Here is an 18,938-nt window from a genome sequence, read left to right on the forward strand (position 1 = left end):
TTTCTCTGATGATCAGTGACCTGGAACAATTTTTCATAATTTTTGGCCTTTGTATCTCTTCTGTAGTGAATATTCTGGATTTTGTTAAAGGATTTTTCTGCTTCTGCTGAGATAATCATATGGTTTTGGGTTTTGTTTTCATTGATGTGGTGAATCACATTGATTGATTTTATGTGTATTGAACCAGCCTTACATTCTTGAGGTAAATCCCATTTGTTCACTATGAATAATCTTTTTTAATATACTGCTGTATCCTGTTGGCTAGGATTTTGTTGAGTATTTTAGCATCTATGTTCATCAGAGAAATTGGTCTGTAATTTTGCTTCCTTTTTTTGTGTGTCTTTGTTTTTGGTATCAGGATGATGTTGGCTTCATAGAAGCTGGAAGGGGAGTATTCCTGTGCCTTCCATCTTTTGGAAGAGCTTTAACATTAGTGGTATTAACTCTTTCCTGCAACTTCAGTACAATTCATTTGTAATGCTGTCTGGGTCTAGACTTTTATTTTTGGAAGGTTCTTAATAACTGTTTCTATTTCCCTGTCTGTCATTCGTCCATTTAGGCTTTATAATTTTTCATAGTTCAGTTTTGGAAGTTTATGTTTCTAAGAATTTTCCATTCCTTCCAGGTTTGTAACTCAGTGGCATATAGTTGTTCACAGAAGCTTTATGTGATATTTTGAATTTCTGTGATTTCTGTTGTGATGTGTCCCCTATATTTTACAATTCTATTTATTTGATTCTTCTTCCTTTTTATTTAAGTGAGTCTGGCTAAGAATTTGTAATATTTGTTTGCCCTTTTTACATTTAGTTTTTCATGAAAGTTGCATATAAAATTATTTCATTCCTGCATCTTCTCGATGGTTTCTTCCTTATATTTGCCCTTCTCCTTTCCTACTTGGAAAGACTTGGCTTTACGTTCAAGGATCTTATTGCGGTCTTTGTCGAGTTTTAGTCTAGTGATAACCACCTTGCTGGGGTGGATGCCTACATGGACGGTCGTGCCATTTGCCTTCTCTCGCTGCACTCGCACGATGTAGATGACGTATTTTTTCCTGTAAACCTGGACTACTTTGCCAATCTGCTGTCCTTTGTAGTGTCCTCGAACAACCTGGACTTCATCGTCCTTGCGGATGGCCATGGAGCGAACATTGTACTTCTGTCTCAGCTCTTTGGAGAGAGGGAGAGACATGATATTCTGGCGAATGTGGGAAGGTGCATTGAAATGCTTCTTATGGTTCTTGCTCTGGTTGGAAGTCATGAAGGGGTTGAACTTCATTTTGGTCACTGGAGCACCGACGATGTCCGCAAAAGAGATGAGTTTGTTTGCCCTCTCAAAGGACCAATATTTAGCTCCACTGATCTTTCATATGGCTCTCTTCTTTTCTTTTTTTTTTCATTTCCATGTGTGTATACATATATATTTAAAATTTATTTATTTATTTTAAAAAGGAGACATTAACAAAACCATAGGATAGGAGGGGTACAACTCCACATAATACCCATCACCAGATGTCTATATCCCATCCTATCCCCTGATAGCTTTCCCATTCTCTATCCCTCTGGGAGTTGTGGGTTGCAGAAGGTGGAAGGTCTGGCTTCTGTAATTGTTTCCCCGCTAAACATGGGCTTTGACTAGTCTATCCACACTCCCAGTCTGCCTTTATCTTTCCCTAGTAGGGTGGGGCTCTTGTGAAGCAGGGCTCCAGGACACATCAGTGGTGTCATCAGTCCAGGGAAGTCTGGTCAGCATCATGCTGGCATCTGGAGCCTGGTAGATGAAAAGAGAGTCAACATACAAAGCCAAACAAATTGTTGAACCATTTTGGACCTAAAGGCTGGAATAGTGCTGATGAAGTGTTGGGGGGTACTCACTGCAGGCTATTGTGTGCTGGCACTCATGTGGAGTGGATCCAGCCAGGGGGTAAGTCACCGACCCTCCCTCATCAGCTCTTAGAGACCCCGTGATTGAGAAAGGAGGACTCAGGGAGTACTCTGGTATGAACACTCATTATTCGGAGATGGATACAGGTTTATATAGAGAGTTAAACAAACATTTTTCACATATGTCAGAAATTACATGTCTCTTAAAGGTCAGCTTGCCCCTATGGTAGGGGGCTGGTATGACAAGAATTGATGTGATACATAAAGGTCAAAATCATTAGTCTCCATGATGCAGGCAGGTTAATTATTCAAAGGCATTTGAGAGAAGCATAAGGGTTAAACCAGTAAGGTGAGGTAGAGAAAAGAAAAACAAAGCTTGATGTAAATCAGTTATCAAAGGGAACAAGGAAATAAGATTTGGGGACTTTTCACTGTCTGGTGTTGGGGGTGTATGATAGAGTGTCTTCTCCTTTATGATCAAATGGTGAAGTGGATATGTGAACTTTGAGTGAACCCTAAAGCAGGCAACCATTTGGCCTGCTGCTAGCAGGGGAAACTAAGTGTGAGAGGCCTGTAGGCTTTCTGTGATCTTCAGAGACTAACAAGGAGAAACTGAGTTTGGGAGACTTTTCCCTCTTGGCTCATCTCTATAAGGAGAGAGGCTAACAAGTGGGGTTTCTTTCCAGACCTCCATACAAGGATTAGAGAGCTTCCCTAAGCTCTAACAAGCTTTCCTATAGTCCCATAATTGTGTACTTCTGCTTTCAGGTATATATTTTTCCCTAGTATATGGATACATGTGAACATATGCTCTACCTCAGGGGACCTGGTCTATATCTAGGTTTTGGGACTTTGTTAAGAATTGAAGCACCTGGAATGGAATTAGAGAATACTATGAAAGGAAAGGTCTCATCGAGTGATGAATCTGAAGGGTTGTCATTCCACACCTGAGGACCTAAGATGGGAGTAATAGTAATTTCCAGATACATATCACAAACTGTTCAGAATTTGTATCCATGTGCAAACAATTACATTGTAAATTATTAATCCCCCAATAAAATTTATTGAATATGTTAAATAAGAGAAAATACTTACAAATAAAAAACAGAGTGTATAATAATCAAAGATACAATACAGCATGAAGATATAAATATCATAAATGTATATATTCCCAATATATTTTTACTCTAGTAATTGAAGTTAGTGTTAATTCACTTCAAGGGATACATCAATATCAGTGCAATAAATGTAGCAGATATTAACACACAAATCACAGCAAAAGTTGAGTCATGAGGATAATAATCGACAAGGAAATAGTGGCCTTATATAATGCTATAGATGAGGCTGACTTAACAGGGTTTTAGCAGAATGTTACATCTCAAAAGATATGAATCCATATTATTCAGAAGTACACATGGACTATTCTCAAGGACTAGTTATATGTTGGGACATATGACATTCTTAATAAATATGTGAAGATAGAAATAGTAAAAAGTGTCCTTTCATATGGTATGGATATAGAAATCAATCACAAAAACCAAAATTGCAAAAATGTGAAAACTAAGAGAAAAATTTATAAATAACACTGAATCAATGAAGTAACCAAAAGAGAAATTAAAATATGTCTGGAGGACAATGAAAATCATTATGGGAAATCATCCACCTGATGGAGGAAAAAAAGAAACATGCAGGAAAGCAAAGGTAAAAATATTAAACAATCAGAAAAATAAAACAAAAAATGGAATGGTTATAAGGAGATTGTGCATATCAATAATCACTCTGACTATGAACTCAACAACAAAAAGACAGTGCTTTCAGATTCTCTAAAATTTTGAGAAAATAGTAATAAGAGTGAACAGGGTACTGAGTGATGGCACATTTGGTTGACAGTAACCAAATTTGTTGGTACAATGCACAATGACTCAGGTTCACGTTCCAGACCATTATTTCAGGGGTGAGATGTACTTTCATTGGTAGTGAAGAGCTGCTCCACTTGTCTTTCTTTCTCCTATACCACCCCTTCCATCTAGATTTATCTCTGTCTATTTCCAATAAATAGATATATTTTTAAAAGAGTGAAGTTCATAAAAATACATCAAATCAACAAAGAATAATGATCTAAAATAAATAATTTATTATTAAACCAAAACAACTAGAAAAGGGGAAATGAAGAAAACCAACAAAAGGAGGGTAATAGTGAAAAACAGAGAAGAAAATAAGGTAATAGAAAAAAAAGGATCAATACAATAAACTTAAAAATGTCACAAAATGAAAAACATAAAAAAAGATGATTTGGGGGCCAGGTGGTGGCGCACCTGGTTGAGTGCACATGTTACAATGCACAAGGACCCAGGTTAAGCCACTGGTCCCCACCTGTAGGGGGAAAGCTTTGCAAGTGGTGAAGCAGGGTTGCAAGTGTCTCTCTTTTTCTCTCCCTCTCTACCTCCCCCTACCCTCTCAATTTCTGTCTCTATCCAATAAAGATCATTAAAAAATGAAAAGATTATTCAAACGATCAATGAATTCAAGAGCTGCTACTTTGAAAAAATAAAAAATAGAAAAAAATCTACTGACAAGTCTCAATAAGAATAAAACATATCTGCTGTATATAAAGCAAACCTATAGCCAGCATAATGCACGATGACTGAAAGCACTCCCACTTATATCAGGTATAAGATAGGGATGTTGATTATGACTTTTACTATTCAACATAATATTGGAAGTCCTAGCGATAGATTTCAGCCAGAGAAATGAATTAAAGGGATATAGGTTTGGACAGAAGAGATCATACTGTCACTATTTGTAGATGACATGATAGTATACATAGAAAATCCTGCAACATTTATCAGGAAGCTCCTGTAAATTAAACCAATAAAAAAGATGGCAGGTTATAAAATTACTGTATAAAACTCAGTGGTATACCTCTACACACACACACACACACACACACACACACACACACACACACACAAAGTCAGAAGAAGAAATTAAGATATCAATTCTATTTACTATAGCAGGAAAAATAATCAAATATCTAGGAGTAAACCTAACAAAAAATGAAAGTGGTCTGGGAGGTGGTGCAGTGGCTAAGGCACTAGACTCTCAAGCATGAGATCCTTAGTTCAATCCAAGGCAGCACATGTACCAGAGTGCTGTCTGGTTCTTTCTCTTTCTCTCCTATCTTTCTCATTAATAAATAAATGAAATATTAAAATAAAATAAAGAAATAAAACACAGGGGCTGGGTGGTGGCACACCTCATTGAGCAATGAACAAGGACCCAGTTGCAAGTTCTCAGCCCTCACCTGCCTGGGGAAAGCTCTGAAAGTAGTGAAGTAGTGTTGCAGATGTCTCTCTGTCTCTATTTCTGTCTGTCTATTCTTCCCTCTCAATTCCTGTCTCTTTTTTATTTCAAAATATTTTAATTTACTATTGGATAGAGACACAGAAATTGAGAGGGGAGGGGAAGACAGAGAGGGAAAAGGACATAGAGACACCTGCAGCCCTGCTTCACCACTCATGAAGTTTTTTCCCTGCAGGCAGGAACTGGGGGCTTGAACCTGAGTCCTTGTGCACTGTATTATGTGCACTTAGCCAGGTATGCCACTGCCTGGCCCCTCTGGCTGTCTTTATCCAATGAATAAATAAATATAATAAAAATAAAAAGTGAAAGACTTATATACTGAAAATTATGAGTAACTATTTAAAGAAATAGAAAAAATACAAAGATAGAAATTATTCCCTATGTTCATGGATAGGAAGAATTAACATCATCAAAATTATTATTATTCAGCCCAGACACATATAAAAATTTAATGCAATCTATGTCAAGATCCCATAAAATTTATTTAAGAGAATATAACAAAAGTTACAAAAGTTTATCTGAATCAGAAAATACCCAGAATCACCAAAGCAATTGACAAAAAACAACAAAATGAGTAACATCACACATCCCAGATCTCAAAATACATTATCAGGCTATTATTATCAAAATTGTCTGATACTGGAACAAAAATAGGCACAGTAACTTGTGGTATAGAATTGATAGGCCAGAAATAAGTTTGCACACCCATGGACATCTAGTTTTTGACAAAGTGGCCCTAAATATTAAATGGAGAAAGGAAAGTGTTTGATAAATGGCACTGGGGAAATTGTATTGAAACATGCATAAGAATGAATCTGAACTATTGTATCTCACCACACACAAAAGTAAATGCCATGTGAATCAATGATTTAGATGTTATACCAGAAATCATCAAATATTTAGACAAAAACATTGGCAAAACTATTTTCAATCTAAGTTTTACAGGCATCTCTAATGATTCAAAACCATTCATAAGGAAAGCAATACCTAAAATAAACCAATGAGAGTACATCAAATAGAAAAATAAAAACAAAAACAACTTCTGCTAAGAGTGCATCAAATAGAAAAATAAAAACAAATACAACTTCTGCTAAGTGAAAGAAACCACTACTTAAATGAAGAGTTTCCACCAGACTGGTAGAATGTCTTTTTATACCATACTGCAGACAAAAGCTTAGATAACTAAAATCTACAAAAGCTCACCAGATTCAGCAACAAAACAAACAAAACTATCCAAATATGTGTAGAGAATATGGGAATGATACATCAAAGAAGAGGTCCAGAGGGCCAACACACATGAAAAAATGCTCTCATTGACTATCAGAGAAATACAAATAAAAACAACAATGAGATACCCTTTCACTCCTATGAGAATGTCATACATCAGAAAGGACACTAACAACAAATGTTACAGAGATTGAGAGGGTAAAGGAACTCTCCTGCCCTTCTGATATAAATGTATATTGGTCCAACCATTGTGGAACTCTCAGAAGACCTGGAATGGACATACCCTATAACCTGGAAATTCCTTTCGTGGGGATATATCCTAAGGAAACAAACATCCACCCAAAGAAATCTGTGTATGCCTATGTTCATATTAGCAGAATTTATAATAGCTCAGATTTAGAAGCAACTTAGGTATTCAAAAACAGCTGAGTGGCTAAGTAATGTATGTATAGAAAGACAATGAAATACTACTAATCTATTAGAATAATAAAGTCACCTTCTTTACCTTAACTTGGATGGAGCTGAAAGAAAATCTTATTAAATGTGATAATCCAGAAAGAGAAGTATGAATACAGAATTGACTCTCTTGGGCAACATTAAAGAAATGAGAACAGAAAGGGAAACCATAAAGTGAAAATTGGAATGGTTTTATGTATTACACCAAATCAAAGGACTCTGGAAAATGAAAGCAGGGAGAGGGGTGGAAAGAGGGGTGACTTTCAGGTCCTGGTACACAATGGTGAAGCTAATTTAGGACTAAGAGTATTTTAGAGACACCTATCTTGATAAGGTGAAAAACTGGCCCCATGTGCCAACAACTGCACTGTAAACCATCAACCTTCCAATAAAAGAGAAAAAAAGAATAACATAGAAAAAATTGCTAAAAAAAACTATCAGAAATGAAAAAAATGATAATACAGAGATACAAAGTATCAAAAGAGAAATGCGAGCTCTAAATGAATAAAATACACAATATTTCTTTTTTAATTTTTTTAAATTTTTTAATCTTTTTAAATTTTTTTAATTTTTTTTCCCTCCAGGGTCATTGCTGGGCTCGGTGCCTGGACCATGAATCCTGGAGGCCATTTCTTCCCCCCTTTTGTTGCCTTTGTTGCTGTAGCCTCGCCTTGGCTGCCATTATTGCCATTGTTGATGATGTTCATTATTGGACAGGACAGAGAGAAATGGAGAGAGTAGGGGAAGACAGAGAGGGGGAGAGAAAGACAGACACCTGCAGACCTGCTTCACCACCTGTGAAGAGGCTCCCAAGCAGGGGGCTTCGCGCCACATGCGCCCAACCCACTGTGCCACCGCCGGAACCCCTTAATCTTTTATTGATTGGATAGAGACAGCCAGAAATCAAGAGGGAAGGGGCTTATAGAGAGGAAGAGAGACAGAGAGACACCTGCAGCACTACTTCACCACTTGAAAAGCTTCTCCCCTGCAGGTGGGGACCGGGAGTTAGAATTCGGGTCCTTGCGCATTGTAATACATGCAGTCAACCAGGTGCGCCACCACCCGGCCCCAGTACACACTATTTCTAAGCGGAGTGAAAAAACAATTGCAAAAACACAAGGGTTGTACTGTTTTGTGGAAAACTTGGAAATGTTATGCATGTACCAACTATTGTATTTACTGTCAACTGTAAAACATTAATCCCCCAATAAAAATAATAAAAAGTAAAATAAAATTTAATCATCCAAAAAAAAGAGAGAGAAAACAGACTTTCTGTGTTCAGTGAAAGACATTTAAATGTTTGGAGGTATAGCTAATTGATAAGTGTACAGGTCTTTTTACATGTGTGAGACTTCAGATTTGACCAATAGTACTGCATTTTAAGAGTGTTGTTCTGCTCCCTATTATACATGGAATTAAAACTATTTTAATATTCATTTTTACTGACTAGCACAGATAGATTGAGAGGAGTGATGGAGATAAGAGAGGGAGAGACACCTACAGTACTGCTTCACAATTTGTGAATCTTCCATTGAATATGGGGATTGGTATCTTGAAGCCATGACTCTGTGCATGATGAAGTGTGCAGTAAACTGGGTGTACCATTGCCTGGGTAGAATAAATAAATAATTTAAAAAAGAAAGTTTACAAGATTTATTTTTTATATATTTCTGTCATTTTACTTTATATCATTTTATTGGTCATTAATGATTTATTGTGCTACTGTTGACACGTAGGATTTGTCATCTCTTGGTAGGTGTCTATAAAATACTCTCATAGCCAATTTATGTCCTTTTCCATCATCATGCACCTGGACACCAATGAATTCTCCACCCTTCCCTCCTCATCCTAACCCATAGTCTTTTGTATTGCTTCAATAAAATAAATTTGTGTTTTACTTTTTGTCCTTGATTTTTAAGTTCCACTCATAAATGAGAAAATCTACTATTAATCCTGCTCATTTTGAATTATCTTCCTTATGCTGATTATTTCAAGCTCAATCCAATGTGAAGAAAATGCCCTCATCATTTTTAATAGAGGAGTAGTATTCCATTATGCATATATACCATAACTTTTTTCCCCTCTTTTTTTATTGATTTAATCATGATTGACAAGATTATAGGATAATTCTTATCCACTCAGCTGTCACTGGGCTTTTAGGTTGATTAAATTTCAGCTATTAAATTGTGCTGCTATAAACATAGATAAACAATGATCTCTTCACATGGATGCATTTGCTTCTTTTGAATATACCTCAGGAGAGGAATTTCAAGATCACAGAGCAGATCCATTTTTAAGTGTTCTGAGTGTCTTCAAACTGCTTTCCACAGAGGATTGACCAGACTGTATTCTCATCAGCAGTATAAAAAAGATGGATTTTCCCGAATTCTAGCCAACAATTCTTTCTTTGTTTTTATTTTTTATTAGATAGTAATTACAATTTTATAAGATAATAGGGGGTATATAGATACCACTTCCACCACAAAGTTCTGTGCCTCCCCACATCCCCCAATAATAATAATCATAATTCTCCCAAGGTCTTAGATGTGTGTTGACTATATTTATACTTTTGTCAAATTAATGTGTTTCAGTTCTCTGTATTCCACATATGATGTAAATCATCTAGTAGCTGTCCTTCACACACTCACAAAAGGAGACAGAAAGAAAAATGGGAAATATACAGAATAAAAACATAAAGCATACACACACACACAAAAAAAAAAAATCTTGGTAGTGTTGCTACTATGTAACGGCCTTGTGAGAGACAATAAATAAATTCCCTTATTATCATTGGGAAAAAGTTGGTCTGATGAAGTTTCTCCAAGATCCTAAAGAAGCTATTTTTGCAATTCCCTGCTGTTGTAGTAAGTGGAAATACAGGCCTCTGTTTCAGGGGGTGAGTAAACTATCTGGCTTGCTTTGTTATGCAGGGCAGATTAAAAGAAGGTCACCACCATTTGCATTACATTATTATCTGACTCAGCAGTAAGGTTGTCCTTAAGACAGGCTGTCCTGTTAGAGTACCCTTGCCCATGTCCATGACTCTCTCATTTCCACTGCTATTGGATCGGCACTGTGTTATCTGTGAGTCCCGATGATCCTTTTGTTTTTGAAAGCTCAATCTAGTGACAATATGGCAAGCAATACTAGGGTATGATAGAAAAAATTAATGAGGAGGAAGGGAGAAATGGACATATATTTCTGACAATAAAGGCAGATTTATCATACAAAAGCTGGAAGTGACCAACAGACAAGGGAGTCGGACTGGGACCAATGGACAAGAATCATCCTGGTACGGTATCACACAAACCAGCAAGTTTTTTTTTGTTTTTTCCTTGCTGAGGAGGAACTTTGGTGGGTGATTTTGTGCAGCAAAAATGTTGTGAGGATGGGTTGTACAGCGGGCCATGTTGTTGTAACTTAGCCACATCTTATTTTATTTGGAACTATAGAAGCTGTAGTTGTCAATGACTCATTTTAAGGTCTGTAATTAAAGCTTCAGGAAATGCCAGAAGCTGTAATGGTCACGTGCTCATTCTGAGATCTCTCATGGTAGGCATGGTTGAAGTCTGAAATCTCTGGGAGATTTAATCACCTGGCCTCAAATAGTCCATATTTCACTGTAATTCACTCCACAGAACTGCTTACAGTTCACACTCCTGTCGTGCTGTGCCACGGAGAAGAGAGAGAGGAGATCCGGAGTGAAGAGGGAACACAAATCTTTATTTGCACTGGCACCTCAGAGTTGGGTGAGAGAGAAGCAGGTTGGGCCACGTAGAGGTAGCAAAAATGGCCACCTCACACAGTAACCTTTCCTGCAGCTAAACACCGAAGTGAAGAGCCAGCAAGAGACTGAGGTGCAGAAGAAGATGGGCTTTTATGGGAGTAGCTCTCATGAGAATGGGCAGGGGGAGGAGTAACCATAACACTCCAGGGTAGGATAATAACTCTCATGAGAATGGGAAGGGGGAGGAGTAACCAGAGCACTGTAACTATTGCTGGGAATAGACAATGCCCTGAGGGCACAACATGGCAGAACAGGTGCTCCGAGAATGTCCCAGCTCTCGCGGGAACTAGCAATAGCCTTAGGGGACAACATGGCAGATGTGACTGCATCTGCACAATTTCCCAGCATCTCCCCCTTTCCTTTTATCTAGTGGCCAAGACAACAGTCTGTAAAGTCTATGAACTACTCAGGGTAAGTCTATGAAAAACCAGCAACATGAAGGGAAGGAAGCTGCTGTAAAATTGTCTAAAGTGTCCAAAGGGTATACCAGCAAGTCCAATAGAAGTCTCAATCCAAAGTAGGCGACTAGGGGGAGAAATGGCAGGGGGTGAAACGCTGCATGAGGAAGGTCAGCCGCTGGGATTCTGCTTCTCTGTAGACAGTGAGCTAGAACCGCCAAAATATGACAGGCAAAGCAGAAGTAGAAAGGGCAGACAGGCAGTAAAAAAGTTCTGTCCTTGGAGTCTGTGAATCAGGTTCTTCAGATCACGTCAGATGACATCTAGGGTTTTGGGGGGTGTGCCACTGTAGTCGTGCCATCTAGTTGGTGATTTCAGAGTGTGCAGGGGTCCAGATTTTTTTTTGGGGGGGATTCCTGTGAAAGAAACACAAACAATCTGCTTCTCGTGGTTAGCAGGGTATCTGATATGAATTTTTTATAGAAAAAGAGGTTTGGTGCCTTAGCCAACTGAGTATTGGGGGATGTATCTTTCCTATTTATTTATTATTATTATTATATTATTTGTCATGGTAATCAGCTGTTATCTGGAAGGTCCTGGGTGATTCACGGGGAAAAAGAACTTATCTTTTAACAAAGACTCTAAGGTGTAGGGAAGCAGGAACTTATCTTTTAACAAAGACTCTATGGTCATGCCAATAGCAACCTTGAGGGCACATGTGGCTCCGCACATGTCCCCCTTTCATATATATATATATATATGCAAGTTTTGATGTTTGGCAGACTTTATTTATGCAGGGTTGATTGTGCCTGTCTTGATCAGCCTTCCATCTTACCCGTCAGTGGAACACCTGGTTATTTTTTCTCAGTAGTACCAGGTGCCCTGTCTTAGGTTGACTGGATAGCGCTAGTTTCCCCTTTGCCCGTCATTGGCTAGCCAGTCCTCTACATGGTGGAGTTCTGATGGAGGGGGGAAAATCCTCCGCAGCAACTCCATGTTCTGCCATGTCCAGCCTATGATAGTGAGCTTGTATAGGTTGCATCTTTATGGCATCAATTTGTTGCTGCAAAAAGGCCATGAGCTTGTTAGGAATTATAAGACCTACTGTGAGCAGAAGAAGTAAAAAAAGCAAGGGTCCCACAACTGAGGGTAGCCAGGTAAGGAAGGGGGGATTTATCCATTGGTATGAAGAGGTGGGATCATATCTCAAGTCTAAGGGAAGCAGTCAGTGGATGTGATGTCAAGGGGAACAGCCATTTGTCTTTTGGGGATAGTAAAGGATGTCTGTGGCATGGGTGATGTTATAAAGGGAAACATCTTTAAATTGTTGACTGACAAAGGCAGGCCTATGGTGACAAGACAAGATACACTAGTTAAGTGTACAAGACTATGTGAATTTTGTTAATTTACATAGGCTGTATATGGAGGAACTTCTTATAGTTTAATACCTTACCATATGAACAGATGATTCTTCATATGAAGGCATGATAGCTGTAATCACTTACTTGTGAAAAAATAAAACTTGTAACAAGTTAGAGGTTTACTATAATTGATACCTAGATGATTATAATTGGTTTAAATATCTTTATGATTTTGTTTGAAGGTCATCTAATGTTACCTCTCATAGCAGTCTCTACAGCAGGATCTTCAGACCAATTTTGGTTAAAATACGTATTTTGATTTTTTGACTATTTTTACTTTGGACTATAAACAGACTCAGGTTACTTAGAGAGTTAACGCATGTTAGTGACAATGGTTTTAACATTTACAGTGCCAGATTGATGCCAGATCTGTTGTGGATTAATTTTCACAAGATAGTTTACAGGGCACTTTTGGGGGCCCTCCAAAAGTGCCCTGCATAGAGAATTTGCATTTTAGTTTTGGGGATATATTGTCATGTTAGATATTTAGACATTACCTTAAATAGTTATTTAGCAAATTAATTTTACCTTGCCTGGTATTAATGTAGCTTCAAGATTACACTTTTAACCGTTAAGTTAATGCTTACCAAACTTGAAACATACCTATAAGCATTTAGTTATAACACACAGGAGGAAAAAAACTTTTGTTGTAAAAACATATCATTTTAAAAACCAATTTATATCCGTCTTTACTCACACAGTTTAAGACTAACCACTTACGTATATACCAAAACTTATATATAAAAATCAAAAGAGAGAGAAAAAAATGGAATATTTCTGGACGTCTCAGAAGCTTTGGCTGCGTCCAGCATTTTTATATAAAGTCAATTGCCTTTTAGAATACTCTGGCAGTTGGGTCATACAAAAATTTTTGGTCATTCAACACACTCACTCACAAAACACAACTGGCCAGTCATAACATAAGACATTCAGGGAAGGGGTAGGAGAGAGGGCTCTGTGAGCCAGATTTTCCAGATTCTGCTATGTCATATTATGGATCCTGTGATGTATTCTGAATTTAGTCCTCTTGTAGTATTTCTTATTCTTCAGGGATAGCAATGCCATCATGCGGGTATTGTCAGACATGGTGGGCAGGAACCCAGACAGGTTTAGAGTAATTCTGTGGGAAAATGCATGCAAAACTCCTCCCCATAGTCAATAGGGGGTCAGGCCCTTTCAAAATTTTATCGAGTGGGTCTTTCCACTTGACCTTAATAGCTGGAAGAATAGATGGTGTTTGCCAGTGAAGAATAATAGAAGGTAAGTCCAAGTTATTGTAAATATTAAAGAGATTTAATGTAGTTAAGGCTTTTGCCAGCTGTATATTGGGTGGGTTACATTCCTCCTTAATCTTTATTTAATTGAGCCTTAAGGGTTTGATGGGCCCTCTCATCAGTGCCTTGTCCCTGTGGATTATAGGGAATGCCTGTGGTATGAGTAATGTTCTAGAGGGAACAAAAATCTTTAAATTGTTTGCTGGTTGAAGAGGTAAGCCCATTACAGCAAAACAGGAGAGCATATGGCTTATAAGATTTTTAGAGCTTTCTCCCATCTGAGCTGTCACCCACATAAATTTAGAAATGGTATCAAATGAGACAAACACATATTTTTGTTTGCCAAAGTTTGGTATGTGGGTGACATCGATTTGCCAAATAGCATTGGCTTTTAAGCCTCAGGGTTAACCCCAAGAGTTTGAATAGCAGGTGTTTTTATGAGACTTGCACAGGAAGAACATGTAGCAAGGATATGTTTCAACTGTGGTAAAGGAACATCAGGAAATCAAGCTCAAAGGCTTTAAGATTAACATGGGTTAGGGAATGAAAGTCAACAGGATCAGAGACAGACTAGGAGAGTTCCTGTGGAGGCAAGGCGGTCAGCTGCAGCATTCCCTTCAGACAGGGAACCAGGAAGAGGGCTGTGGGAACGAAGGTGTTGAATATACAGTGGTTGGGTTCGAGAACAGAGCATAGAGGCGATTTGAATCAAGAGAGGGGAAAGTGGGTTGTCATCAATTTTCACATAAGAACGAGCAAGCCATGGAAGTAAGTTAACAGTATACATACTGTCAGAAAAAAGGTTGAAGGAGTCTGGTACAGCTTTGAATGCAAGGAAAACAGCATAAAGTTCTTTGTACTGAGGGGAATTCTCAGGAAGCTCAGTAAAGAGAGGTTTAGGGGATTGTTTGTCTGGGTAATATATAAGGGCAGCAGCTCCCTTTTTTCCAACATCAGTGAAGACTGTAGGAGCAGAAGGGATGGGATCCCGAGAGAAAAGTTTAGGTGCTAGTAGAGGCAAAATAGGTAAAGAAGCTATCAATTTATTAGAAGGAAAATGGTTATCTATTTGTCCTGGAATCCCTATGAAGCTTATGTCAAAACGGGAATGATGGCGTATGAGCCACTCTGTATCTGTGAGAGAAAAGGGAAGACTAATTAAATCTGGTTCTTTCCCTAAGACCTGCACAGACCTATTTCTTCCTTGGCGAATCATGAATGCTAACACATCTATCTCAGTGATGAGTCTTGGAGCTCTGCCTACTGGCGTGTGAAGACACTCGAGAACCCCATGGTTCTGCCACAATGCCCCCACTACTGTGGGGGTGGAGTTAAATATTAGAAGGTTTACCGAAGAGGAGGGGGAGAATCGAACAAGGTGCATGTCCTGGAGGGCCTGGTTAACCCTTTCCAGTGCCAAGGAGGCCTCAGGAGTTAACTTACATTTTGAGGAGGGCTGTTTGTTTCCTTTTAACAGGTCAAACAGTGGTTGGAGGCAGCTAGTCGGCAGATAAAGATACTGCCTACGCCAATTTAAATTTCCAAGAAAACTTTGTAAAGAAGCAAGAGTGAGGTTAGAAGGAAAAGTAACAATAGGTTTTAAGGGATGAATTTGTGTTAGAGAAATCTCTGAACCTAAGAAAGATATTGGAGGAATTAGCTGTATCTTCTCAGGAGCTACATTAAGGCTGCTTTTCTTTAAGGCAGGAATGAGAAAATTACATAGGGCACAGAGATCTGTATCTAATTCTCCCCATATTAAGATGTCATCCATGTAGTGAAAAACATTAAGGCCCTTATGAATATATGGGAAAAGGGCAGATTTAACAGCCTCTTGACAAATTGTAGGACTGTTGGCCATGCCCTGAGGCAGCACCACCCATTCAAATCTATCAGCAGGGCTAGCTTTATTAATATAAGGAAAAGAGAAGGCAAAACATTTACAATCTTGCGGATGCAAGGGAATAGAGAAAAAACAATCTTGTATATTAATGGCTGTGATTGGAATTCCTGTGGGAATTGCAGAAGCAAGAGGCAAACCCCTTTGGGGGGAGCCCCAGACCTGCATGGTTTTATTTACTGCACGGAGATCTTGGAGGAGGTGCCATTTTCCTGAGCGCTTTTTTTTTTTTCCTCCTCCAGGGTTATTGCTGGGCTTGGTGCCTGCACCATGAATCCACCGCTCCTGGAGGCCATTTTTCCCCCTTTTGTTGCCCTTGTTGTAGCTTTGATGTGGCTTTTATTATTGTCCTTGTTGATGCAATTCGTTGTTGGATAGGACAGAGAGAAATGGAGGGAGGAGGGGAAGACAGAGAAGGGGAGAGAAAGATAGACACCTGCAGATATGCTTCACCGCCTGTGAAGTGACTCCCCTGCAGGTGGGGAGCCAGGGGCTCGAACTGGGATCCTTACGCCGGTCCCTGCGCTTTGCGCCACTTGCGCTTAACCCTCTGCGCCACCGTCCGACCCCCGCTGAGCGCTTTTTAATCACAAAAACAGGAGTATTCCATGGGCTTCTGGAATGACAAATGTGTCCCAAGGACAACTGCTCTCGGATGAGCTCTTTTAAAATGTCTAGCTTATCCCTAGGCAAAGGCCACTGTTCCACCCAGACAGGCTCATTAGAAAGCCAGTCTAAACAGGGAGTTTGGTTACGAACAGTGGCAGTTAGTATTGGGGGTGCTGATTAGATCTGGTCTTACAGGAGTGGTCTGGTCTGCAGAGGCATCTGTGGATATCCTAACATCAAGACATTCCAGAAGATCCCTGCCCAGTAGGTTGGTGATAATATCAGCTACAAAAGGGCGGAAGTGTCTGGTCGTCCCTTCAGGGTCTTCCCACATGAGCAAATCTCTTGTGAGAAAGGCTTGGGTCAACCCTCCAACTCCGTGTAAATGGGATCCTGAGAGGAGTTCCCAATTTTGGGGAACCTCTGCTTGCCTTAAAATCGTCTTTTCTGCCCCCATGTCAATCAAAAATTTAAAAGGAATATTGCCAATCCTTACTGTCATAGTAAGTTGACCTCGTTCTGAAACAGGAGTGGTCCACAAAAATCTCAGGTCCCGAATTTGTACCATTCAGGGGCGTGCCATCTTTATGAAATTTGGACCAACAATCTCTCTTCCAATGAAAACTTTTCTGACATCTAGGACAAGGTGTTCATGGCCTCTAGCTCCCTGACTGGAGGCGTGGTTGCCCTGACTGGAGGCATGGTCGCAGTTTATTTGGACATTGGTTATGCCAATGCCCTTGGTGACCGCACTGAAAGCAGGCCCCGTTTTGATTACTTGGGGTAACTGCATAAGCCTGTGTCATAATGGGTGCCTAATAAGAGCCTGATCTAAGTTCCTGTTTCACTAAAATCCAATTATCTGGGTGTTGGTGTTTAAGACTAAGGCATTCCTGATGGAATTCTGGAATCATGCCATCCCAGACAATAGAACGCAGGAGGAGAGAACTGATTTCAGAATTATAAATCTTTTTCTCTAAGGTTGACCGCACCCTGGAAATGAAGTTAGCTAAGGATTCATCAGTTTTTTGGTGAAAGGAGTTAATGGTGACTGAGGCCTCTCTTATGGATGGGGTTAACTTCTCCCATGCTTGTGTTGTGCAGATGTGTAACTGTTCAAAATAACCGGTTGGAAACTTGGCTTCTGCCTGCTGAATTCCAGTTTCAAACTCTCCTGCTCCAAACAATGCATTAAAATTCCATTCTAGCTGTTTGTGACTATTTTTCTGGGATTGTCTAGAGCATTTATCATGAAAGCATGCCTCCCATTGCAGGTAGAGGGGGTCTGGGAGCACAGCACGAGTTAAGTCTTTCCAATCTTGGGGGGTATTAAGGTGCTGGAAAAAGCTTCGTAAAATGGACTTGTTCCATGGTGCATGAATCCTCCTTCACTGCCTGTCTGAGTTCTATGAGTTCTTTGGAGGAGTATGGATGCCACACCTGAAGGTTTTGTCTATTGGGGGCCACATTTACTGGGAAGGTGTGGACTTGGTTTAATAACATAGGGGAAGGAGTCATGGAAGTGGAAGCTGCTGGGTTGGTGGCTGTCGGAGCTGCCAGAAGAGAACTCTTGGGGCAAACTGTAGAGGAATTAGGGTGGTTAAGTGCTGAGAACATCTCCTTTAACTCTTGTATCTCAGCCTCAAGGTCTACTAACCTTTTGGCAGGACACCTTATACATATCCTGAAAGTTGCAAATATAGCCAAGAGAACCCATGGTGTAGCTCCAATTAAAGCATCTCTGAGATCGAGAGCTTGTCCCATGAGAAAAGGATATAATGTCTGGGACGCCTCCTCATAAATCGGAAAAAATCCCATGGTGGAGGGAAATGCAGGGCCGCAGAGTCAGGCGGCTGCCACTTGTCTGTGTCTGGGCGACTTTTATGGACCTCAGGCCAGGCCACCCAGAAGGTTGTGAATGCGGGACACGTTGGGCGCCAGGTGTCGTGCTGCACTGTGGAGGAGAGAGAGGAGATCCGGAGCGAAGAGGGAACACAAATCTTTATTTGCGCTGGCACCTCAGAGTTGGGTGAGAGAGAAGCAGGTTGGGCCACGTGGAGGTAGCAAAAATGGCCGCCTCACGCAGTAACCTTTCCTGCAGCTAAACACCAAAGTGAAGAGCCGGCTAGAGAGTGAGGTGTGGAAGAAAAGGGTTTTTATGGGAGTAGTTCTCGCGAGAATGGGCAGGGGGAGGAGTAACCATAGCACTCCAGGGTAGGATAATAACTCTCATGAGAATGGGAAGGGGGAGGAGTAACCAGAGCACTGCAACTATTGCTGGGAATAGACAATGCCCTGAGGGCACAACATGGCGGAACAGGTGCTCCGAGAATGTTCCAACTCTCGCAGGAACTAGCAATAGCCTGAGGGGAAACATGGCAGATGTGACTGCATCTGTACAATTTCCCAGCACACTCCCAAATATTACATACTAGTTTCACACATTCAGTCTTTTTGCAATGTTTTAATCTGGTCCTACAGACTTGTCTTACCTAGCTTGCCCCACCCCTGCCTTTGTCTGTGTGTGTGGTGTCTTTCCTAATTACGGCAGTGGGGTTGTGGTCCTTCGTTTTCTTTTGTAAACTGTTTCTGTTTGTTTTTGAAAGGTGTTTATGTTCTTTTA

General features: G+C 39.8%; 1 protein-coding gene across 1 annotated transcript; it reads right to left on the reverse strand.

Annotated features, from left to right (window-relative positions):
• Positions 1-814: 814 nt before the first annotated feature.
• On the reverse strand, positions 815-1,376 carry LOC103123355 (large ribosomal subunit protein uL24-like). The gene has a single exon (XM_060183380.1). It carries the CDS (start codon positions 1,273-1,275, stop codon positions 838-840), a length of 438 nt encoding a protein of 145 aa, XP_060039363.1. The 5' UTR covers positions 1,276-1,376; the 3' UTR covers positions 815-837.
• Positions 1,377-18,938: the final 17,562 nt, after the last annotated feature.

This window comes from Erinaceus europaeus, chromosome X, assembly GCF_950295315.1.
Source record: "Erinaceus europaeus chromosome X, mEriEur2.1, whole genome shotgun sequence".
Taxonomy (NCBI): Eukaryota; Metazoa; Chordata; class Mammalia; order Eulipotyphla; family Erinaceidae; genus Erinaceus; species Erinaceus europaeus.

Excerpts from the sequence above, each read along its gene's own strand:
- LOC103123355 (XM_060183380.1), bottom strand. The coding sequence starts at position 1,275 with ATGAAGTTCAACCCCTTCATGACTTCCAACCAGAGCAAGAACCATAAG.